General features: G+C 43.9%; 1 protein-coding gene across 3 annotated transcripts in view; it reads left to right on the forward strand.

Annotated features, from left to right (window-relative positions):
* LOC148820750 (noelin-2-like) overlaps nucleotides 1-25,807 on the forward strand; it is a 115,411-nt gene that overhangs the window by 34,069 nt on the left and 55,535 nt on the right. Inside the window, exon 1 of one of the 3 annotated variants that reach the window (XM_088932972.1) lies at nucleotides 15,348-15,880. The exons of 1 other annotated variant lie outside the window; for it this stretch is intronic. In XM_088932972.1, the coding sequence (XP_088789098.1) occupies nucleotides 15,743-15,880 (138 nt within the window). In that variant the 5' untranslated portion in view covers nucleotides 15,348-15,742. Of the gene's footprint in view, nucleotides 1-15,347; nucleotides 15,887-25,807 lie in introns of those variants that run through there. One more of the 3 variants, XM_088932971.1, reaches the window with a different exon arrangement.

A 25,807-nucleotide genomic window follows, 5' to 3' on the forward strand; every position in this document is an offset into this window, starting at 1 on the left:
ATATTGCAAAAAGTGTGGAATTTTAATCCACGGAAGTTATGGAAAAAAAAGAAAGCGATTATTTGCCAAAGAGTTGCGGGTGTGTAGAGCCAGGTGATGAAGCCCCAAAGCCTGCTCTCCTTTGAGAAACGGCTGGATGAATTTTAGATGCGCTCTGCCACCAAGCTACCAAAACAAGCAAGACAGGCCGGCTCCTGTGATCTGCAGATGGTCTTGTGCTTTTATCCCACTCATTCAGTTGCTTAGCAGCTGAACAGCGGCGGAAACTCATCCGGCCTCGTCTTGCAGGACCGCAGACGGCCGGCTCGGACAGCCCAGCGGGCCAGCCGGTCCCACGCGCCCACACGGCCGCACACGCGTGCGGATCAGGGAGCGGATGCAGGCAGGTGTCCGAGCCACGGCACTGCTTCTGACGATGAGGCAAATGCAAACACAAGCGCCCCTTCCCGGCAGACGTCCCTTGAAAACGAAATAAAAACAGCAGCAGCAGGCTGGATCAGCAAGCCCGTTGCCACACGGCGCGCTCCGACCCAAAACGTGCCGGCAGGCGCTTGAGTAACAGAGCGTAACTCACGCAGCTGCAGCACGCGCCCATTAACACACAACCCGGGTCTGAGCCCCAACAGTTACCATGGGAACCCAGGAGCTCGCGCCAGGTTCCTGCTCTTGTGGCAGAGGTGAGAGTAGGAGATGAGGGGGGCAGAGAGACAGAGGCTACAAACGTCAGAACTGGCCCGACCACTGGCCCGGGCCCCGCACAGTGAGCAAACCACTGAAAAGACCAACTGAGTGTAGAAAACAAGTCGATTTGGAGTATTATCATCAGTATATTCGATGTGTTTATAAACCTGTTGTGTGTTAATAATAATACTCTGCAATTATATAGGACTATTCATCCCAAAGTGCTTTACACATAGAAAAGACTAACTGAGGTGCAGCACTCTGTTTCCTATCCCATCCGTGCTGACAAGAATAGGCGACAAGGCTATGATGCTGCTGTTTTGGGTTCTCTTGACATACTGTAAAATGACGCAGCAGAAGACAGGAGCCATGATCAGCCACCTCCCCTCCACCTGCTGGAGCATCCGGAGCCTCTGGCTCTACCCCTAACACAGCTTTACAGTTCATGGGGTGTTGTTACAGCATTTTGGGGGGACCCTTCATTTCTTTTCCACGTTATTTGCAGGATCCATCTCCGTACAGTGTGCGCACTCTCCCGTAGCAGATCTCCGAAACCTGCCTGATTCTGTGGAGGTGTGCTTGTGGTCAGAACTGTGGCTGCGGGCACGAGGCTTTTCCCCGGGAGGAAGACAGGTGCTCCCGGTGTAAGAGAGGAGGGAGATGTCATTACGCACTTTCACACCCAGCAGGGTGGGGGTTCAGGTGGGGGTGAACTGTCTGAACCGAGAGCAGATTCTAGCATGCTGTCTATTTCCGCACAGTTAGAAAGAGTGAGGACAAAAAGGACATTGATAAGCCCCGAGTTCTGAATTTGCTCTATTACTCCTGTTTTCTGGCCTTGCAGACAGTATCATTGTCACAAAAGGCCAAGCTGCCTGTGCGGTAATGTATGTGTCCAACCGTATTAGGGATGCTGTGCGCTGTGCCCTGGGTGAGCTTATACGTGTGCCAGCGATTCCCAGCACTGTGCCTCTTTCCTCTTTGAGGATGAAAAAATAGACATAGCAGCACTGTCAAAAAACCTAAGACTTATGAGGGACAAGATTGAGAGAGAAAAAATAAACTCAACTGGATGAATCTTTCATACAGGGCATTTAAATTCCATCCAATTGGGCAGAGGAGGAAAAGAGATTGGTCCCTGTAGCAGAGGTGAATGCAACTGGTACCCGAAATCAAGTTGCAATTAATAAGCCTGGTTGAGGGCTTATAAAGTACCTGGAGTTCTGACAGAACCCCTTTTCAGTATTAGACATGCCCTTTAAACTTGACATTAGTTTAAACTAATTTAAAACATTAGACAAACATTAGACATTAGACAAACGTCCCTCTTTTTCATGTTGGAAAACATTTTGGGTAACAAAAAATACAAACACAAAAGACATTGAACAGAAACAGACATTTTCATGAAGCCTGGCTCTTTAAAAGTTCTTTTCACCTAATAGTTTTGTCCCTGGCTGAGCAGTAAAATTAGCTCCGTGTGTAGCAGGGCACTCAGACCTATCTTTTTGGAAAAAAAAATGGGACTACCAGTGTGCTGTCCAATCTCGAACAGCCTGTTTCTGATTGTGAAAGTGGAGCTTCTGTGATGAGAAAGCATCATTTCAGGCTGAAAGGCAGCAATCAAGTCCTGAGCTTGAAATGAAAATTGTGATTTGGCTCTACTGCCCACTATCCATTCGTTCAGCCCTACAATCACACCTCCTGCATTATCGCTGACTGGAGATCTGCAGCACTACAAGTATATCACTAGAGGCTTACAGGACAAGCATGCCATAGCTAGCAGACCCTGTGGTGGTCCTGTTGCGATTGCTGAAGAAGACAGACATAGAAAGCTTAGCAACAGCACGCTACATACTGTACGTGGCAGTCCTCCCTCTTACTGTAACACGTGAAGGAAATAAAGGAACAAACACTAAAATCCTCCCCTTTAATTGTGAGGACAGAAAAGGAAAGAAAGGAGCTGTCAGATTCTGCAAACAGCTGATTTAATTCTTCCGCAGGGTGTGGGGGATAAATAAAGAGATGCACATCACAGGGGAGCTGTGCCATTCTCCAATAGCTCCCGGGAATAACACTTCCCTCTCCTAGTCTCTGCCCGTGGAGGGAGCAGGATGGACGAGGGGGGTGAGGGGTGGTGGGGGGGAATAAGGTCTCTCGTAATTAGTGTCTGTCGTCTGCTTGTGTCTTATCGAACGTGGCTGCTGCCTTTTCATGCAGATGCTACAGTATCCCACGCTGCCCTGCCCCTTTCCCATAAACACTGCTGCTGTGCCCCTTCGGATTTGCATTCTGGCAAAAATTTAAAAAAAGGTTTCAGCTGTCGGACCCTGGAGACAACAAGCACAAGCAAACCCATTCCAGGTTTGGACTATGTACTTTTAGCTACAGTAAAACAAAGGACATTTCTACCAGGGCGAAATTTTTGATGAGCTTGCGCTTAATAAAATTCTACAAAATGAATATGCCAAGAAAACAGTTCATTTATAACATTCTTGTGCCAAACAATCGAAGAAATAGCGCAAACCCCTTTCGTCCCAAAACGGGACTTGCAAAAGTGGTTCTGCACCGCAGAAGGAAGGCCCGCTCCAGACACCGGACTGAGACCTGGAGGGTGTTCCAGCTGGGGACCTTTATCTCCAGCTCCTCTAGACCCCCGCTGCCTGCCATCCAGGGTCTCACCATTCGACTGGGGGATCCTAATAATCTGGCCACTTAGCGTCCTGGGGTAATTGGATTTGTGAACTGGGCTGTCCCAGCTGATGTACTGAGACATATGTAGCGCCTGACACCTAATTAGTCCAGTAGCACAGGGCCAGCTTCTTCCAGGAGAGCCACAGCTAACAGCCCATAGAGCTGACTGATTCCTAACGGGTCGCCTTCATTGTCAGCACTTAAGCAGGGACGTTCTTTGGTATAGTATTAAAAAAAACCTGCAGCCCTGTAAAAGGATAGCTGTTGCATTAGCCAACAGTCTCCCTGAATTGACACTGTTGGAAAAGGATGATTTAAAGACAACCTATAACAGCAAACAGACGGACTGTCGCAGGAAATCCCCAGTGTTCGGCTCATTTTTAGCAGCTGGTCTCACTATGATGTAAATAACAATCATTGAAGTAACACTGAAGGACTAGTGTTAAATTCAGAGGAAAGAGAATTTTGAGAAGCATCTAAGATTACAGCAAACCTCTCTGACAATGACTCCTCGATAATGGGGCTTTCAATACTCCTAACAAGACATGGCAGACATATTCTGTAAAGCACACTGGATGAATCGTCTCACTTTCACTGCAGAAAGATTTCAGTGACTTCAGCTCAGCTATCCTAACACTTTGCTGCCCCCTTGTGTTATAGAGAATAGTACAGCAGAATGCTTTAATAATAATAATAATAATAATAATAATAATAATAATTGCTTACACTTATAGTGCTTTAGTGAACGTATAACCCCCCATTAACAGAACACTGCTATTTCAGTCAAGAAAACATGCCACGTGGATTTTGTCTTACTTGGCAAAAAAAAAATATATAAATAGATTAGTTTTGCCACTGCAAGACAAAATCCATAAGGTGTTTGCCCTGGTGCTGCAGACAACCATGTGATTCGATATTACTCTCATTCCTAAATGTTGCACTATATGTACCAATAAGATCACAAATGTGTATAGAGTATTGACAACAATTTAAGTTCTAGCATGATGAGTTTGTATTGCTGCAGCATATGAAACTGTTCCTGAGTGCTAAATATATACAGTCTTATATAAAACGGGGGCTACTATTACATTAGAATGGAGAATAGGAAATGCCTCTTTGAAAATGAAAAAGCGATCATTTTAATTGCTTGGTGTTTACTACATAAGTGATCCAACAATCTCATCCAGCTAGTTCTTGAAAGAAGCCAGAGTACCTTCTTCCACAAAGTAGCTGGGCAGCTTGATCCAGACTCCCACCACACTTTGAGTAAAGACATGCCCCCCCCCCCAGTATTAAATGCAGTTTTCTTAAGTTTTCACTTGTATTGCCTGGTTAGTGTTTCACTGTCACTTCAGAAGCAGACCACTAGGTTGATTTTTCAAGGAGAAAACAGAAAAGATTCAGTTCATTTAAATAAATTTCAGTGTAGGACATTTTGTTGAGCCCAGGAGTGTACCTGTTTTATTTCCTATGAACTAATTAGAGACCATCAGTATATTTTAGATGTGTTGATGGCCAGAAGTATACACGATATTCTACATGTAAGGTCTTGATTTAGATTTTGTACTTTTAGGTGTATATCCTAAGATTCGGTTTCAACGTATTAGGAAAATGAGAAGTGAAGTTAATGTGACTGTGACGTTTCTGTAGAAACCCCAAAGCTTAATATTTTAGCCTTTTTTAGCTCATCTATAGAGGGTGGTACAGGATTTCATGACTGAGTGATAGGTACAATATGGACTAGGATGCACAGTTGGATCTCTTACTTCCAGAGTATAAAAAAGTTAACATGGCAAGTCCCCATTCTGAGACGTAACTGTATACATAACCTTCACTAGAATATTAGTGTTTTAAAATACAGAAACTACAGACGAGCAATGAAAATTTCAAATACCTCCACCCAGAAGAGCACAGTCACATTAACCCAGTGACACAGCGGCTCTGTCCCATGAAGAGTAAGGGATTTCACTGAGGCATTAGCAGAGGATTCTAGCTATCTCTCCATGCTTTCTCCAGGCACCTTGAACAAGACACGTGTTGCACTGTGTTGGGGGCAACTGTGCCAGGAGAGGACCTGCTGTGCTGTAAAACTCCAGCAATTGCACGGAGGCACAGCAGAGATACTGCACAGCGCTTTGTGCTTCAGTGCGTCTGCCTGGCCCTGTTGACCTCTGGCTGCGATTGAAAAGCTGTGTTCGTGTCTTTTGCAATCTTCCCTCCTGTCTCTGCCTGGTCCCAATAAGAACGGAACAAGAGGCAAAGCTTTTAAAAGCAGATTGTATCGTTAGGTAATCTGCACCACTGAAAAGACCAATAAATAGGCTTTCATTGCAACTTGCCATTACTCAGCATGGCGTAGTTCTTATTCTTCTCTTTCTTCATCTCAGGCTTTTAAAAACCCAGCTACTTTGTTGTTATGACTGTTAAGAAAAGAAATGTGCTTGTTGCTAAACCTAGCCTCTGAAGCAGTCATGGATGTTAAATTTGCCAGCTTTTGTTACTGCGTTACTCCAGCTAGGATTTGTGGATGCAGGACAGAGCGAGTTCCATGACATTGACAACTGTTAAGACCCGTCTGATTAAGCTAAAGTACCTGATCCAGTCCGAAAAGGCTCAGGCTCCGGGACAATGTTTAGAATTTTTATTTTAAAATTATCTGTCGCTTCTCACAGCGTAATCCACAGAGACAATACTAAAGAGGACCCTAGGCGATGCTATTAAAATAGGATTTGGTTCAAACTAAAGTGGAAGCCTCTCGTTTTCTACTTGATTATTTTTCTCAAGCGTGAAGGGTCCAGGTCTGGGACCTGCTGCAGATGTAGGAGACAGGTGGTTACTCCATCAGCAACATGCCGAGGCATCAAAGCTCTAGCACAGCTCGTAGTAAGTTTGGCAGCAGGGCTCAGAACCCAGGTCTGATCCAGGCTCCTAGACGTCTAGGGCTACAGAATCCCTCCTCCAAAAAACTCAAAGAATTTTGTACGGTAACTTTGTCTCATGCAACTTGATAAACCCGCTTCCTAGCAACATCTGCCAGGGGTCTAAAGTATTTGTGAAACAAGACCTTATTTCTCCCACATGCAGACTTTATGATTTGTCCCTCCTGTGCTGAAAATTTAATATGTAACTCAAAGGTTCTCACCCCTCGCTCAGAGCCCCCACACCCCTGTCCTAAAAATTGTTATCGAAGGATAAGGCTTAAACCAAAAAGACTTTTGACATTCAGTACATGCCTCCTCCGCAGGAAGTACTGGCTTGGCATAGCTCACTAACTAAACTCCCAAAGTCATTCTAGCTAAGGAAGCCCAAGGCTGACCTTTTGTGCTTGAGAACAGACAATCAGCATCTGATGCATCCAAGCAGCTCATAGCAGACTAGGCAGCGGACTGGTCTAACTGACACTTTGGCGATGAGGGCTGACCCAGTTCCTTCACTGATCTCCTGGTTTAAATCCCAAAGGAGTTCATGGAGTCTGTTTCAGAGGACACACTCTGGTGCACATGTTCTTGCCTGCAGGGTTCCATGGTATCATGCACACTATATGACAGGCTGTCAAATCGATTCCCGCACTTGGTTCACTCAAACAGCTGGCCACCTTCCTCAGAACAATCGGCCCACATCAGGGAATGCTTGCACGCATCCAGACACTGCGCTGGCGAGGACAACGCCATTTCCATGCCAGGTGGGCAACATGTAACTTGCTCACGTGCAGGAACTGAAGCATTAAAACTTCCTTCTCCAATGACTGGGTTGTGCAATTAACAATATTTATCCTACTGTACCATACACGTGTCTTGGCAATGGTTTAATGAAAATCCATTAGGAGTTAATTCAAGGTCCTGTCCATATTGCAAAGTTTATAGTTCCCTTAATCTCTTGTATATCTCACCTTCCATTCTTTCCCCAGTTGCAGAAATCCAGAAACAAGTTCTAAAACCATTAACTATTAATAACAGTCCTATGAATAACCTCCCTTGTTGAATTAAATATTTTATTTTTATAGCCTTTTTGATGTCCTATTCTGTATCCTGTGTCGGCATTCTCCCTTGAGAGCATATGCCATTATTCTGTCATTATTCTGCCATAATTCATCACCCAAAACTGACTGTGCTTCTGGAGCAAAACTCTGTGAGATGCCAACTTTGATTAAAAGGCAAAATTGAAGACACTGCTGCTAGGAAACTGAGGACTTAAGAAAGGTTGCAAACAGGGAGAAGCCCATCTGATTTTTGAAATTCTTTAAAATCACTTAATCACATTTTAACAATTGGCTCGTTTTTAACACAGACACCCACTACTCTTTGTGTGAAGAGGTGACTCTCACTTTGAGTCTGGTCTGGTAAGCGTGAGCGACAGAAGACAGAGCAGGCATGCTGCCGCAGGGCTGGGGACAGGCGGAGCAGACAAGATCAAATGCCAACAGGAGGGTGCCGGTTTCTTGTTAATTGGAATGGCCGCACCATCTGTTCAAGCCCACATTAACAACCACAGAAATCACTGTTGTCTCACAGCACTTCATTAAACCTTTCATGTGTATCCCTCTTTCTTCAAGGGGCACTGCTTGCTCTGACAGCTGAAGGGCTTTCGAAAGAAGGAAGCATCCTTTTCCCTTACTTTCTAAGGCTTTTCCTTCTGTCTTAATTCACAATTAAGTTCTCAAATACCTGTGACTGACTCTCTGTCTTCTGTTGAGAAAATCCCCTCACTGTGATTGGTGATAAATGCTTCTGGGAAACAGCACCATTTAGATCACTGAATCTTTGAGATTTTGGTATTGCCAGAAAATCAAGTGTTTTAATGTAGTAACTTTCTAATTATTTTCTGATAATTCCTACATTTATCAATCTGTTTTTCTAACTATTGTTTTTTGTGAGCAGAAAAATGTCTGCATATACAGTACATCTTAATCTCAAGGTTTGTTTGATTATGTAACGTGCAGATGTGACACTCAAAAACTGCTTTAAGCTACAATTACAGTTCAGCTGTGTCTTTTAAACAACAGGAAAGCTGTCCATCTGACTGCTCTCGAGTTGAAACTCAAGTAAATACAGGTTCATGTAACACTAACACTTAAGCAGAAACCAAGTCTCTCCTCAGGGCTTCAATACAATTGGGGTTTTAATTAAAAAAAACTGTCAAGGAACATAACTCATTATCTTAAGATGATAAATTGCCTCCTGGGTGTTATTTCTGTGTGCACTGTGCTTCTTTCTTTTTTAGAAGAATAACTCTTGCAGTAAAATGCAGCTATCTTACAGTCTCAAAGTTACCCAAGGGAAGAGTCCGTCCCAGTTCATTTTTTTGCAAAATCCCAGTAATGACCAGCAACTGGAGTGGGCATTATTGGGATTTTGTAAAAAAAAAAGGTCCATAATTCAGGATCCAGGATTTAAATACATTACACAGAAGATGTTCAAATGAATTATACTGTCACTACTGTATGTTACACCCAACGCAAAAGGAGTACTAAACAGCATGATTTTGGATGGAGGCCTCACTGTCAGTGCACATGCCTATATAATAAATGTCTTCTCTTCGAACTACCGCAATAAAAAGGAAATAATTTTTGTTCCCCTAAGAAACATCCATCCGCAAACGCAGTCTTTTAAGGAAGTCAAGTTTAATCTGTGGGATTGTCAAAGACACTCTAGGAGCATTACACTCGTTAGCACAGGCTATACAAAGCAGCCCCCAAAACTGATGTAATTCAATAAATTGTTGCTAAAAATGACTTAAAGCAAACAAGTTAATAGCCTTTATATTTAGACTGTTCTTGTTTTCGCTAGTAAGGAGAGATGACCAGTGATAACATGCAGTGTCTGTGAAATTTAATTTCAAACACTCTGCAGAAGCTCTAGCAGGAGAGGCATGAGTCATCCCACATGTGACAAATGAGTTAAAGATGAGTAAATGAGAAAAAATAAATCAGTTTAAACAACCTCAAAGACAGCCCGGTCTTGCAACTAAACAACAAGCCTCTTGACAGCCAACACTGGCATAACTTGGCATAACCATACCTCTCAAAGACTGGAAGCTTGCAGCTGTCTTGAGTGAACAGTATTATCTGCAGGGTCTATATCCCCCCTTTGTGTTATCCCCCTTGGTTGTGGGTTATACACCCCACTAAGAGCAGTGACCTCTGACCTCATCGCATGTTCAGGTCCTCTATGCCTACACACATTTCACAGCAGCAGTCGAACTGGTTAACACGGACAGACACCAATATTTGTCACCACACATCACAAACTGTACATATCCGTACAACCCGTAAAATCTGTGTATTACTGAGTTAAACTGGAGTTCGGGAGACATGTTTATATTAGTTTAAAAAAATCATTATATCAAATATAATCTAAAAATCCAAAATATTATCTAAAATTAGTACGCCGAAAAACTTTAAACATGAACTCTTGAAGACACCAAGGGGAGATGGACAAAGGTGTAACACGCAGAAACTCTCAAGCTACCAAGCCCAGGGGCTTAGCCTGAGCCAGTGTCCTCTCTTTCCCAGCCTGGGCAGGACCTGATCTAGCATCAGTCCAGGGAGAGAGAGGGCGAGGCTTGAGGGCTGGGAGGGCAGGGCTGTCCTGTTTCTGAACAGAAGAAGGCTGGTGTTCAAGCTGGTATTACACTGGCATCCCTCACTGGCAGCGGATTTGCTACAGAGTAAGCAAGGGTTGTGATGGACCAGAAGGTTTGTTCAGGAAATGTATTATAATGGATGCATGCGACAATCAATAGAGAAAGGAGTACTGTACAGTATGTGTACTGTGAGCTGCAGCTGTTTAGACCCAGTCTAGGTTCAGCCACAGGGTGGAAAACGCTATCCTATTTCCCAAGTGTTTGAATGATTTGTATGACTCTGGCGAATGGGTGTTAGCACACGACTGAAACTTGGGCCTTTTAAAGGACCAGACCCATCCTGTTTTAACAATTTTTTAACACAGTCTATTATTCCCGGAAAGTTAATTTAAGAAAGGTCGTTCTAGCTGAGCAGTCCATCTCCATTTCCACAAGCAGTAATTGAATTCAACAGTATCATGCTTTGTACAACTTGTTTAACTAGAGTCTTTTCTGGTATTGAACTTTGCGGCACAGTACGCAGGTGGTATAATTCAATTTTGCCCTCATTAGCAGTGCTGTCTGTATTTTCTAATCATTGCATCTGTAGAGCAACATAATACAATGACACTTCTGTCTTTATAGCATCAATATCTGGCTCCATGACTGCGTTTTCAAATGACACAAAAAGGACTCAGCATGTAGTCTGCAACACTGAATCTTGCAAGCTGGTGAATGCCCGATCTGGAAAGGCTCCTGAGGCAGAACACAAATTTCCAGCTCTATTCTAGCTTTTCACCACATGGGGACAGTCTTGCCCAAGTTACATGAGACGCTGGTGTGCAATGAGGAAGAATTACTGCTGTTCCATTTCTTGAGGGTGTTGTTTTTTGAGTGCAGCAGATCCTGTTTCTGTCTGAAAATATGACTTGTTTTATTTTTTATCCTCCTTTTGCTGAAAATTAATAAAGCACATCAGTTCTGGAGACTTGAAAGCTCTGCATCTGTGTAGTATGTACAGTGAAGAAATTACTTGTCCAAAATTAAACCTCATGGGTTTGACTGTTAGCTATTTCTCAGCTGTAGGGCCTTTTGAGCAAATATGGTATAGACATTTGCTGCTGTTGTCTGTAGCTAAAATGATATGGCAACAGGAAAGAGAACATGCCCACTTCTGAGACCATAAGAAAGGTGACAAATAAGATGAGGACTTTTGTCTGTTGGGGGTTTTTAAAGTGATTGATCCCAGAACTCACCCAGCCTTTTCTTGAAGGAAGCCAGGGTATCGGCTTCAACAACACGGTTGGGTTGTTAAGAGTTTGCTCCAAACTCCCACTTGCCTTTGTGTAAAGAGATGACTTTGACAGAGGTGTCCTTTGCTATCAGTGCAGACCCACCTCAAAGCTGTAACTGGGGTCTAGAACAGCATAATGCCACCCTATGGCCATGCATACTATATTTAGTAGGAACATTTTAGGAGGAAATGTATGCCTGATTCATTTGCAGTGTGTTCTGAAAAAGGATGGGTTACAAGTGAGAAGAAGGTGATTCAGTCCATCCTGCTGATTTCTCCTACAGTTCCACCTTATGTTTTTCTTTATATACAGTATGCTTTATGTTGTCAAATTGTACTGCCAGGATGCACTTCCACTTTTTTGCCAGCAGAGGTCTCTCTTGCCATTTTTCCACTCCACAGAATGGATGGTTCACAGACGAGGCAGGGCCCCTCCACTCACAGCATAGATGCAGGGTCATATCTAGATCAATTACTGTCAGACCTAACTGAATTAAGATGAGTGCATGTACATCAGGACATGTACAGAAGTGAATCCCTTCCTTGAAACGTTCACATTAGGTCTGAATTGACGAATCCTGGTCCTGGAGGGTTGGTGATTCTGCAGGCTTTCTAGGTCTCTTTAAAGCAGCAGCACCTTAAGAGATGGGAGAAGACATTAAACTGGTCCGCTTAGGCCAACAACAAGCTGATTGAGGTCGTTAAGAGCTGAGCTGGGAAGAAAACCCGCAGACACACCAGCTCTCCAGCACCAGGATTGGATCCGTGCACCAAAGAGAGCTCCGGTCAGGATAATCGGTCTCCAAAGCGCAAGTCACACAAAGGGGTTTTACTCATTTACACCTCAAAGAGATCATGTTTGAACTCCATCTTTCATTTGTTTTTTTGATTCTTTAATAAATATTACATGCGTTGTAATATGCTGTATGTAATTTACAAGAGTGTAATTTATTGCTCAACTGGGTAATTGGTTGCTTCAGCTTGTGAACTAATGGGAAGTACCAGAGGTGGGATTGATGAGCCCCAAACAAACAATTAGTTAAAGAGGAACGAGCCTCTAATGAAACATCCACATTTCCTATGAAAATTGTCCACAGGGTGTGTGAGAAAATCCATACACATCCATCCATGATCACACAAAAAAGGCACAAATTTCCAGAGACACAAAATATTATTTTTGTCCATTATCCGACTGTCCCATCTCCAGCGCGGCAGCGTCCGCGAGCTGTGTGCTCCCAGCAAACCCCAGAAAGATGCCGGATGAATCTCTCTGGCTGTGAGGCCAGCGATCTGACAGTCAGTTATATCCCCTGCTCACTGAAGCCCGAGTTCAGACTATGCCATTTGTTAAAAAAGACCAGCCTTAGCACACTTTGCGATGCGAGAGCAGGCAAATTCTAGACATTAATCTGTAGAACCACTGATCCCCGGCCATATTTGTGTTCTGCCTCCAGCTGCCTGTGTGGCAAAAGCTCAGCCATCTTGGTTGTACAGCAAATCACATGACAGACTCAATCAAGTCTGACAGCCTGACCTGCGTTAAGGCATCATGCCGCACGACATGCCTTATGCATGGAGGAGGGCTCTGAGTAAGCTGGGCCAAGCCCCTCCTCCCTGTGATGTTCACAGCATGCCTGTATATGAGCTACAGTATAGACCCATCCCCACTGCGGGACAGTGCTTCCAACCTGTTTCCCCCACCAGCCCCCCACCAGCTGTGGGAAAGGCTGGCTCAGGCCTCACTCCACCCATCCTTATTGGAGCCCTAACTACTGCTCCACACTGCCCTCTTACTCCCTTAGGAAAAGCACAGAAAACACAACAACGTGTCTTGTTACTGATAGAAAGCAATAGTATCACAGAGAGCACACAGGCAGTGAGAACCAGTGTTCAAGCACATTGCACTGGTTAAAGGAGGGGATTTTGTTGACTTAGAACACTGAATTAATGAATGAATGAATTAATAATTAAAAATGAGAGAGAGCTGCTGTCTAGCCTCAGGGCTTGATCATGCCTGAGGCGGGACGACCCCCTCCACCACAGGACCACCTCTTAACTCTGCACGGGAACTGAAATATCTAACAAGTACATCCACAATTCAATATTTACTATCAGACATGCAAAACAACTAATGAAGCATTTGAAAGATATTCAAAAATGTGAACTGGAACTGAAAACTATCATCAATCTGATTTATGGGTTCATTATTGTGTACCTGTGTAGGTACAGTATATATTTATGAATTACTGTCATCTTCATACTGTACCTTTTCCTTGTGATATTTCTAGTCCCTATTTTTGTGGTGGCTTCAGGAAGCTGCTTGTGTGTTCTTGGTGCTGCTGAATGTAGGAGAATGTAGGGATCCTGAATCGGCATCATGCTGCACCTCTGTACGACCCTGACCTTGCCGTGACCTCCTCCTGACCCTTCCCTGACCCCCCAGGAGCCTGCACGTGACCCGACAGAGGTTGAGTCTGTCTTCTCATCGCCGCCAGCTCATGGACACGTGCAGCTCAGTGATGGCTGGTTGTTGCTCGCAGACACTCGGGTCAAGGAGACAGAGTCTTCGACTCACTGAGACACAAGTCTTTTTTCTGAAGTTGTCCTGGTGCAGCATCCAGACCGAAAGTCCTTCAGTGTTAGAAACCGGTGTAAGCCCGTTCCTTCAGGGCTGAGCACCTTCATCCATTCATTCTGTTCCTTGTCTTAATTTATTAATTGACATGATCATTTATTTAATTGGCTAAAGTAATTTTTCTTCCCTGTGTCTTGGTAAATTGCTAATCAAAGACACCTGTAAGTCCTGTAGAACGAGGCTGTCTTACCGTGCCATTTCAGCAGAACCCCAGATTATTGCTATTGATTCCTGAAAATATAATTTCTTCCACTTCCTGTAGTAGTTTCTGCAAATAGCTGACCGTAAACCACATATCCTCTCCATTAAATGTTAAATTACTAATGCTATTACAACACTTAACTGTTCTGCTTGAGTATTAACCTAAAGTGCATTTTAACAAAAAAATGGCAGCCTAATGAATTAGACAGGCATGTACTGAAAGGTATTTCAGATTAGAGTAGGTGTTTGCATTGGAAACATTTTCTAATTTCTAATTACAAATGTAATCCTTTTCAGCACACTGGGGATGGAGGGGAATGTTTGCCTACCTGCAGCTTCCTAAGCGATGTTCAGTAAAATCAACCAGTTAGGAGATCAAAGAGAAACATCACTGAATGTTTCTAAATTATTCTGTGCTTAAAAATGATATAGTGTATTCACCTGGTCTCCAGTAACACCTTATACTAGGCCAGGACGTCCTAGTTTTCCTGGTTTTTAATCCAGATGAGCTCCTTATTTCTTGAGCCCTTAACTGAACAGATAATTTGATGGATTATATCTACTGTACTGTTTTCAGCACTTCAACTGCTAGAGCTCTGAGGTCAGCTATGAAGTTGCATAGGCAACTTAACACACACAGCTGAAATAATGACAAGCTCTAATGATGGGATTAATTAGTTCCATTAAGTGTTTACATTAGCGCACTGCTGAATTGGAAACCAGCACGTTATATGGTCATGAAGACCAAGATTGGGAAGCCCTGAAAGGCGGCATTTCATCTTTCACAGGAGCTGATCATTGCCTTTGCTTTACACGCTTTGAGCCCACAAGGCACAATGGCACCGCGTTCAGTGACAATGACTTGAAAACATCATGAAATCCGCACGTCTTCGGAAAAACTTGCACCTGTGACTTTCTTTTAAAAAAACACCTAAACTCTAAAATAGAGCGCTGTGTCTTTAACCCAGCCTGCTGGCCTCATTATATTTTATTTGGAGGGGGGATCTGGCCTCCGAGTTGCAGGAGGTCAATCGCAAAGGTTGCGGGCACTTTGTGTTCCTATTTGCAAACCCCCCCCCCCTCCAAAGACGAACACCACTATCAGGCCCTATTGCACTGCTGTCCTCCCCAAAGACCTTGGGAGCTATTAGTTACAGCTCAAACTCCCTCCCCGTCAAGACGAAGGCTGGCCAGTGTCCAGGGAAAGCACAGCGTCATCGGGAGAATGAGAGTGGTGCGGGGAGGGGAGTGAGGGAGAGCTGATTTGCAGCCTGGATGCGCGCTGTGTTACGAGAGAGAGTGCGTGCGAATGCACACCAGTGAGGATGGCTCCTCTCTCTCTATCCCTAAGCTTATAAGAGAGAGACGCTCGCACAGCCTTTTGACACAGCGACAGAAGGAGAGAAAGCGAGAAATGCTGCTGGATTAAAAGCCTGTTTCATTTTTGTTTTTTACTTTTCTCTCACTAAAGTCGCTCTCCCTTCTCATTCTGGTCTGTCTCTCTCTCTACAGCATTTTTTTTTCGTTTTCTCTTGAAGTTGGAGAGGCAGGGAGGGGGGGGGGGGGGTTTAAGGAGAAGGGGGGGGAGGGGGGCGTGAGGCTCATCCCCCCGGGCTGGCCTTTGACAGAGTGGGGCTGGGGCCGCAGGGGGCCCCGGGCGGCAAGACTCCGCGCTCGCAATGACAGTGCCGCTGCTGAAGATAGGGGCTGTGCTCAGTACCATGGCCATGGTGACTAACTGGATGTCCCAGACCCTTCCGTCTCTCGTGGGACTCAACGGGACCACCATATCTCGAGGGGGGACATCCGAAAAAATCGTGAGTGTGGGTAAAACGATTCCTTTTTTCACGCCGGGGCAGTTTGTTTTTTTAGCTGTTCTGAAGAGATGCGTTGTTTTTCTGAAGGGTGTCGTAACTTGTTTGGGGGTGCTGTCAGCTAGAAATAGGCTTCCATTGTCCGCCCCCCCCCCCACCACCACCACCCCTCCCTCCACCTTCCTTCTCCCAGAGCCCCAGCTTCCTCAATCTTTAAAACAGCTTTGATGTAGCGAGCAGCAGGGGGCTGTGGTAACACTAGTTATCCAGCCCAAAAATTCTTGTAGTAGCAGGGAGACTCAAAAGAGGGTGCAGGGAGTTGTGTGTTACTGTACGTGCTCTGAAATGTCCTCAAATAATCCTGCCAAGAGAAACATGAGATTAGTATAGAGCATTTTTGTCTCGGTGCGTACCTAGATATCTGAATTTATTTTTATCCTTTCCAAAACAAGACTTTAGTGTTTGCATGTGTGACTCGTTTCAAGAGCTCTTCTCCGTTGGAGAAGCTGGAGCTAACTTGCTGCTGTGAGTGTGTGTCGACTTCATCCGGATCATTTCAAAGTGCAGGTTGTGATGCTCTGCCCGAGGCCAGGCTATGTACTCTACTAAACAGTAATGTGACATAAAGACCGGTCACTGCTCTTAAACTGGGTTCAGAAAATACTTTGCAAGCAGGTTCTCCTGCTGAACGGCAGATTATAAATAATTCTTCTGATGCTGGGGAAATACCTGACTGTCCTCTGTTTCCAAAGTCCTAGTGGAGGAGGTGTTTGGATTGATCGGATAAAGATTGATGGCAAAGGGTTTTTTTGTTAAGAGATTTGCATTTTGATGTATTTATTGGTATGCTGAGCACTGTTAAGAATGATTGAGTACTTTCATTTTTCATATGTGAGAGCTGAATTAGAATAATCCTGGTAATTTCACAAAAATCCTGGTGGAGATTGAAAAGGGGGTAGTTAAAATCCATGATGGATTATTTCTGCAGCTGGGTCTGCGGTCGCTGATCTTGGCCCTTCTGAAAGTTGCCAGTCTGACCTGTTGCTTGGTGTGTGATATTAATGAGCTTGTCTAGGGACTGGACAGAGGGCGTGCATTTCCAGACTGCTGGGCTGTGGTACTGTACCTAGAGACTGTGAAAAGTTGCACCTTGATCCACTGGAGGGCGCTGTTTTCCCATGGTTTAGAGTTCCTCCTAATTTCACCCACATTCTTCATTGAGACTTTATTTGGCCAAATGTATTCACAGGAGGCCTTGAATCCTCAATGAATGAATGGGTGAATGAGTGGATTTATCGATCAATCGTAGCCAATATTTTTAATATTATACATGTTGCCTTTTCATAGGCAAACACCACCTCAATAAACACGTCAGAACACGGGAAATACAATAATAAGCTGATTAGGTCAATGAATCAAAAGGAACACAGCACCTCCAGCTGGTGTAGTATGGAAAATGACGACGCACAGTTTCTTATTATCCACCCCAATGTGTAACTTTCTCATAAAAATGTATGTTTTCACATCCATAGAAGGATATTTTTTTAATGTGATAAACAGTCAAATCTATCTATGCTGGCTTTTTTCTACCATTCTCCATTAAGGATGATTCCAAAACTGTGAAATCGGCTGATCGGAGAGTTTTCTTGAGCTGATCTGTCACCGGCTCGGCAATAACGCAGCACAGGAGCCAGTTTCCTGGCACGAGCCTGCTCGGAGAACGAAAGCATGAACTACACAAGCCCCACAGCTCGGCTCCAGATCTAACCCGCAGTAGGGGTGAAGTCACATGAACTGTACATGCCAGAGACAGTCTCCAATACAGTTCCTCTTTTTTTTTAAAGAACTTTAAAGGGAACCTTTTTTTTTTCCTTCAGCAGATTATCGCTCTCAAACAAATGAGTTTTCGAATTTCCCTAATGTGGCTGCACTCATGCCAGCTCCGCTAAATTAAATAAAAGCTCCCGTTGACAAGTCGTTAAATTAACAGACTCTTTACTGACTCTACACTTCAATGAAGTCGGACTGAGCTCCGTGGGCACTGCAGTGTTGGAGGGTTCAAACAGGCGTGGGACCAGGGTCCAGGGAACCCACAAGGAGCGTGGAAAGAGTTGCTAAGGTGCTTTGATTGTTAATTACCAGCCCTGACTGGCTTTCTTCCTTGGCTCAGCTTCATCTCGTTTCTTTAAAGGGGAAGCCGACCTGGGCTTGCCATTACATTTCTGCTAACAAGCTGGTCTGCCTCCTACCCCTGCAGCACGCCCCCTTCTCTGAGTCCCAGTGTATTTACTACAGTCTTAGGCCAGCTGGGCTGTGTGCGTGTCCTTAGCCTGTCTAATCCAGGTGACACGGTGGAGACCGGCCCGGTGTCTGCAGGTGTGTTATTTAACAAAAATAAGATGTACAACTGCACACCAATGAATCTGGTTCTGTGCGGATGATGGTGGTGCTAGTGCGGGCTTCTGGAAAATGGATGTTTTAAAGTTTTTTATACTGTAAGATTCACAAGAGAAATCAGTCTGTTAAAATGTAGAGAGGCCACAAACTGTCAAAGGGATAATGCACGAGCAGCCAGTGGCCAATGCATTTATTATTAGGGTCCAGCTTGACGTATGATTTGGGTTCTTGTTTTAAAAATGCTTTGTCAACCCTGGCCATTGTAGTTCATTCAGGCCACTGCTCACTGCCAGGCTACTGACACTGGACCAAAACTTGCACAGCAACCTAAGAAAAAGCCCTGTTAAGAAAGGCTGAAGGCTGACAAGCTACCAGCTACAGTATAGAGCACCTACAGTAAAATCCCAGCCCAGTGTTCCAGCCAAACCCATTTCTCAATGATCATGTGAGCAAATGCAGAAATAAGGATCAGGATGTCCTCTATACAGAAATGTTTACTATAATAAATTCTCAGGATGTTTTTGTATTCTTAATATTGGTTTTCCTCAATCTTGCATTGGCATTCAATTTTTTTAAACACTACTGCTACTGGACCTACAGCATTCTATGGCATGACAGATGTTTCCAAGGAATGTGTACTGGATTACACCACGGTATTCCTAAGGTACACTGGAGGAAAGCACAGCAAAGCCATGTTAAACTACTGCAGATACACAAATGAAAGATAAATTCATCAAAGGAACTAAATACTGCGAAATGTCCAGGCTCTACATACAGTAACTGACATACCTGTACATAGTACCGATGTACAATTGCATCTTAACAGCAAGCAAGCAGAAAGACAAAATAAAATCACTCATACAGCATATGGCACATACTGCAATTAGAAATGTATGAAAAGAGTGCATGGTAAAAACTTGAAATCAAAAAGGGTAGGTCTCTGCTCTGCAGTGACTAAGCTGCAAAAGAAAAGGCTAACTGGTGCCTCTTAGGTCCTGAATATGGATCTGATTCAAGCCCTGCACATCTGAAATACCGCCGCTCGCCGAGGGATCTTTGGGCACGACGCGCAGTGCAATTAAAGCAGCGCAGTTATTGGATTATCTGTCAGTCACAGGATGGAGCCAAACTGCCTGCTCTGCCCTCCCAGCTATTCCTGCCTGTGAGATGCACATTGTTTCCTGCAGTCTCAATCTGCACGCGTCAGTCTCTTAAGATTTGAAAACAAGAAGTCTGCCACTGTCGGCAAGAAGCATTTCTTTGGACAGCAAAAGGAAAATAAATCACCCTGTTGTTGATTCATTGAGGCACTTGATTTTCTTATTCACTAAAGAGAGGTTGCACTACGGTTTAGTAAGAATTGAGCCATTCACTAAAATTCCGTACTTCATGTGTTAATCCTGACCTGTTGTGGACTGGACTGGTTTGGAATGGATTCAAATTCAAGGGATTTGGATTGGCATGGAATGGAATCATTTCACTGGATTGTAGCTGAATGGTCTGGAACAGCCAGCCTTTGTCTCAGGGTAGGGCTACTCCACTTGAAGCCCTTCCAAACAACTGTATTACTATTTTGCTTTAACCAATTCCTTAATTGATAATTAGCAAGATCAATACAGCAATTATGGAGGTGTTAGTATTAAAGTGCCGGAATAGAAGGGAAAATTGATCAGGAAGCTGCCTCCTTTAAATGTCCTCCTTTAAATTTGACCTGTCTTCTGTTAACCTAAGTCTTGGTGAGAGGCAGTGCAGTCCGTATCAAAAATATGGAGTTGTCAGAAATCAGCATTTCTGTTACGTACATTCCCAACCTTGCAATATCTTCAACTCATATAAACAGATGTCAAAAGTAATTAAGGGATGCTCAGGGTTAATCTTTCCTGAAATAATGCAATCCTCTCTAAAGAGAGGGTATTTTTGGACCTTATCTTTAAAGGGCAGGGCAAACCATGCAGGACCTGAATGTACTGTATGTGCCATTCAAGATGACGTTGATACTGATAAGCATTTTGCATACACGAGGAGAACAGCTTCTTCGACCCCTGAAGTGCAGCAACCATCTGAGCGACACATGGCTGCCACTGTGCGCACACAGCTCCATTGCACAGCAGAGTGGCAAGGGAAGTGAGATGCTGCTTCTCCTCTTCTTCACACTACTTCTTATTGGAGTGGGAAAACAGAATAGTAGATCACTTTCCATGGGCTTCATCATTTGAACGAGGCTGTATGATCTTACACGATGTCAAAGAGGTGTGCGGTTCACAAGCTCAGCCTACTGCTCCTGTCTCTTGCAACCCATGTTTCATGGCAGAGGATGTCTTCTGCAAATTTTAGTGTTGTTTCAGTCCTGCCTTGTGTTGGTGCTTGACAAGCTTTTGTGATTTGCTTCTGTGTGGACAATAAAGCAACCCAGAGAAAATAGATTGAGCAGCGTTCGCACAAGGATAAAACCGGTGAGACGGCACTGAATGCAGAGTGTAGCGGACACAAGCACAGCCATGTGTGAACAGCTTAGTCCTCTGCAACATGCAGGGCCTGGCACAGAGCTTAAAGATAAAGGCTGGTATTTGGAACCAGGGGCAAAGATGCATATTTACATTTCTTTTGGTGATTTTCATGGGGTGACACAGTGGTGCAATGGTAAGCATCACTGCTGCCTATAGCTCTTGGATGCTGGATTTATGTCTTGCCTGGAATGGCATGCCGTCAAAGGTGTTCAAAGTCCAAAGTCATGCCATCTCTGAATGGTTGTGGAGGACTGGCTCCTTGACTGGGGTGTGCGCCACTGTCTGCTGGTACTCTGGTTCCCCCTGACCCCTCTACTGGACTAACTCCTTCTCACAAAAGGAATGGGATGGATGATTTGTTGAGTCCTGGAGGCACAAAAGTCTAATCACAAGTTACATTACATTACAAGCATTTTAAAATTATACACCCACGCTACAACACTCACTCCACCTTTTTTTCCCCTTTATAATATTGAGGACTAAATGATGACCATAGTTGGACTAAGGCTTGTGTCAGGGGCAAAGTTCACCTTTTTTCCAGCCTGAAGGCACTCAAATAAACTTTGCTCTCAGTGAAATTGCTTTGTAAATGCAGACCTTTTTATTATGGTCATTATTATTCTTGTCAGTGACAAATTATGTTAAGCACAGACTTGGGTGACCTCACATGGCTCCAGGCGTGACTAGGAATAGCTGTAGTATTCATCTTCCGGATCCCCCTCTGTGACAGAGCCCTAACCCTGGCCGTAACCCCCGACTGGCATGCGTGCTGTGCTCATTTAGTGGGTCCTGGAGTCGGTGCCCCCTGGGATTGCCCATGTGCCAAGGAGCATCTTCCCACAACCTGCCTGCCCTGTTCCTTTTGGACCTGCCACAGCTGGAACTACTTGTTAGCGCTGCAGGGAGACAGAAGGAGTCATATACTCTCTTAACGCCAGGCACCCTTCTGCTGTTACAGTGCCTACTGCAGTGTAGAACCCACACGCAACCCTCTCCTTGGAGATCTTCGGAGCTATGTTTCAGAGCACACTGGGAACCATCTTCCCATCTCAAGCCCATTCCAGAGGGATGGGCCGACCTTGCCAGACTAGTTTCTGGAATTTGACTCCTTCAGAGCCCAGAAATGGAACAGGCTTGTTTGATAGTTTGGTATCTCACATGCTAACATATACCTGTATATATACACCAATTCTGTCATTGGACACAGACGTCTGGCTGCCCGATTCTGGCCAAGTGATCTGGAGAACATGCAGGGCTAGAGCACAAACTGGACTGGTAAAGCATAGAGGCGCAAAAAGGAACCGAAATGAACTTCATTTCATCGAACGGCTTTGATTTTCTTCTCCACTAGAGCCCTCTTTTTATTATTTTGATAAAGGTCACCAGGAATAAGCAGTTCAGCTTCCCTCGAAGACGACGAGGGAAGGTTATAAATGTAGAAATAGGATGTCGTGTTTTTTGTGAGTCCCATATGCAGACCCTGGCATGCTTTGTCATGAGGGAGAAGCTGGCATGGATCTGGGGCTGGACACAGTGACCCAGGGGCTCTGCTCCTTTGATTCAAAACGTAATTGCAACCACTGGGCTGGAAGAGCAGAACCAACAACTCCCCATGTTACCACAAGACACTCCTGAGAAGCAATAGGGCTTCACAGGAAGATGGGGCGATAACCAGGATGATTCTGTCTTGCCCTGTTTCTCCCCTCATCACCTCAGAGCAGCTCGGCACATTTCCTGACAAAACCACATGGATCTCTCTCCAGACCAGCTGCCGAATGGGCTCCACGCCTTTCAGGGTCTTTGCTTAAAGAAGTCCCTCTTTGTCTGTTTCTGCAAAACATGTCAACGCGTCCCTTTTAATAAATTATTCGAAAAAAAACTCATGAAAGGCCTCATGAAAGCTTAAAAATAATAATAACGAAATAGAGTTTAGAGGAAGAAAATGGTATAAAGAAGCCAAGACACAATTCAGTCCACAAATTTATCTGATTAGTACCTTAGTAGGATATAAGATGCAGCAATAAAATGGCAAAACTCATATATACTGGACTTATTTTCCTAATTCTGCACTTGAGGAGTACTCTACTGTAGCACTTCAGAGGATTGCCTGTGAACTCGGGACTCTTTCACACACGGTGTAGCATATGACGGACTTTTTAAAATATGGTGCAATCAAGGTCTTAGCCCTGCTTCAACCCCCACAAACCCATTCACTAAACAAGCAGACAAATAAGCTTTGATTAAACTGTGCGAAGATTAGGAATTTGCAGGAGAGGCTTTGCAGAATCTGCAGGAGAGGCAGGGAAGCTCGGGGACCCGAGCTTTGTTGGTTCTGTCTTTGTTAATCTGGAGAAGGGAGGAGAGGATTCCAAACCCATGATCCCTTTAAACACTCGAAACCTGCAGTTCCAGCTGAATAAACCCATAGAACCAGACCCATCACAGCAGCTTGTGCCAAGGGGACTTGACTCCTGCGCAGCGTGAAATAAATGCCAGGTTTATCAGGGCCGCACATATGCACAGAGCATGATCCTGGTTAGCTCTCCTGACAGGCAGAGCGATTAAATCAGCTTAAGATCACTCATAAATATCGCATTGATTAGAAAGCAGCGGAGAGAAGGATATCTGGGTAGATTAGAAGTAAATGCCAGTGTACTTTGCATTAACGAGCTGGGGACATACAAAGGCCTTAATCAGTCTATCATGAATTTTGCTTTGATAAACATGATCAGCATCCATTTTCGTTACAGATATAAAAACAGATCAAATATATTCCCCATTTTCAATGTGTAAAAGTACTTAGAAAAGTTTTAAAGGTATACATTTATGAAAACTACAGCTATGCATGGGAAAGGGAAATGCAACTTTTCCTCAATGTGGCTTTCGGAATTTTGGTTCAATTCAGATGGATTATGAGACAGCAGAGAAAATTTTGCACTGGAGTTTAAAACTTTATTCAGGGAGATTTAAAGAGCAATTCTTCTGATTTCTGTACGATACATATTGGGTTTGCTGTGTGATCCATACAGGGCTTGCTGTATGACACATATGGGATTTTAAGTATGATCTATATAGGGCTTGTGTATGATACGTGTGGGGATTGCAGTACGATCTATATACAGTAGGGCTTGCTGTATGATACAGTACATGTGGGGTTTGCAGTATGATCTATATAGGGCTTGCTGTATGATACGTGTGGGGTTTGCAGTATGATCAATATAGGACTTGATGTATGATATGAATTGGGTTTGCAGTATGATCTACTGTATATGGGGCTCGCTGTATGATACTTTACATATGGGTTTTGCTGTATGATCCATTATAGGGCTCGCTGTACAATACATACTGGGAGACTATATGGGTTCCAAGTGTTGTCTTTCTTTAATGTTGATGCCTAATATCACTTGTTGGTATGCTGAGAGTTGATCAGTTAAAATGGGCAGTACAGGGGACTGTCCTGCCTTCAATGAACTGACACTGCTATGGCTATTAAGGACTGTGTAGGGAAAAAGCAGGGTATGTTTTTCAAAGTGTTCATATTTCTGTTTCTAAAACACAACTAATGTCACCTTAAATAAACCTACTCCCCTTTTAAAAACTCAGCAAAGGAAGTTGCATTTTGTGATAATTCCACATCTCCGTTTTAACTAGCAGTTGTTATTTTTTGGTTTTCATTTTGAAACAGAAGAGAGAGGATTCTCTCAAAAAAAAACGGACACGAGACAGTTTGAAACACAGATATGACTGCCTCCTCAATTTAGCCAGTCAGCACTTGAAAAAAAAGCTTTTTTAAAAGAAAATGAAGTCACACATGGGTCTGGGGTCGGTGCTGCAGAATCTTCCCTCAGCTGATGACACCTGGCCCAATAAAATCAAACCCAAATCCTCTGGCGTCTGCAGCCTAGTGGCAATCACTTCACTCCAGCAGAATAGCAATATCCAATAGGATATACAGGCATTTCTTTTCACGCTTTTTCATTCTGTGTGACAGCTCCACTCCTGATATTAAAACACTCTTATTTTGTTTTCTTAACTGATGTGGATGTGTAAATGGATGGATATTTCGATCGCATCACACTTCAGTGTTTTTTTCCTTGATTGAAGTGCCCCAGCTGCACCATCATTCTGGAACAGAACCGGATAAATACTGTATCTCAGGTCCCGTCCCGAATGGGGTTTTAACAGGGGAGGGGTCAGGCGACCTGACCCCAGGGCCTGACCCTTTAAAGCCGTCGAGCTCGGTGACGGAGCTCCACGGCCTGCTGGGAAACTGCTTTGCTCATGACAAGTTGTCTGCGCAGTGTGCTGCAGGGGCAGGCTGGGGCCGCAGGAATTGCGCTGATGGAAGAGCAGCTTTCCAAAGCCATTTGAAAACTCATTTATATTCAAGCACCCATTTATATTCAAGCAGACGAACGGCAGTGTGTCTTGTGAAATATTTAAAAGAGCAGGCAATGGAAGGGTTAGCCAAAGGATTTAAGAGGCATCATATGTGGTGAGCAATAGGGGAGATGAACCTCTTCCTTGTCCTGCATCTATAATAGATCATTCTTAAAGATCCTCCTCTAGGCGTTTGCCCTTAATGCTCAAGAGTAGGCAAGCTTCTTAAAGAAATGCTGCAACAACACTGTCTCCTTGTTGGCTGTGTCACACCACACCGAAATCCTAGACAAAAAACAACTGTCCATGTATTAACACAAAAGGCTCAACACATGCATGTTCCGTGATGATAAAGTGAAATCAAGACACTCCTACAACCTACAATAATTAAGAAGTAAATGTTTAATTGAAAAGAATTAAGAACATCCTCTCTAAAGATTTCATCAATTTTCATCAAAGGTAAACTGAACAACAAGAACTCCAGACTTATTTCTTTATCATTTATTTAAAATGTAGAAAAATGAATCAGAAACCAGCATAACTCCCTCACCTCCCTCAGCATTTCTGTGTCCCAAGATATTGTGGAAAGGGGCATCTTTGATCAATATTTGGATCACAGACGAAATGTATCAACGCAGTAAGTAGC

This window comes from Atractosteus spatula, chromosome 14 (genome assembly GCF_055471065.1).
Source record: "Atractosteus spatula isolate fAtrSpa1 chromosome 14, fAtrSpa1.hap1, whole genome shotgun sequence".
In the NCBI taxonomy this organism is placed as follows: domain Eukaryota; kingdom Metazoa; phylum Chordata; class Actinopteri; order Semionotiformes; family Lepisosteidae; genus Atractosteus; species Atractosteus spatula.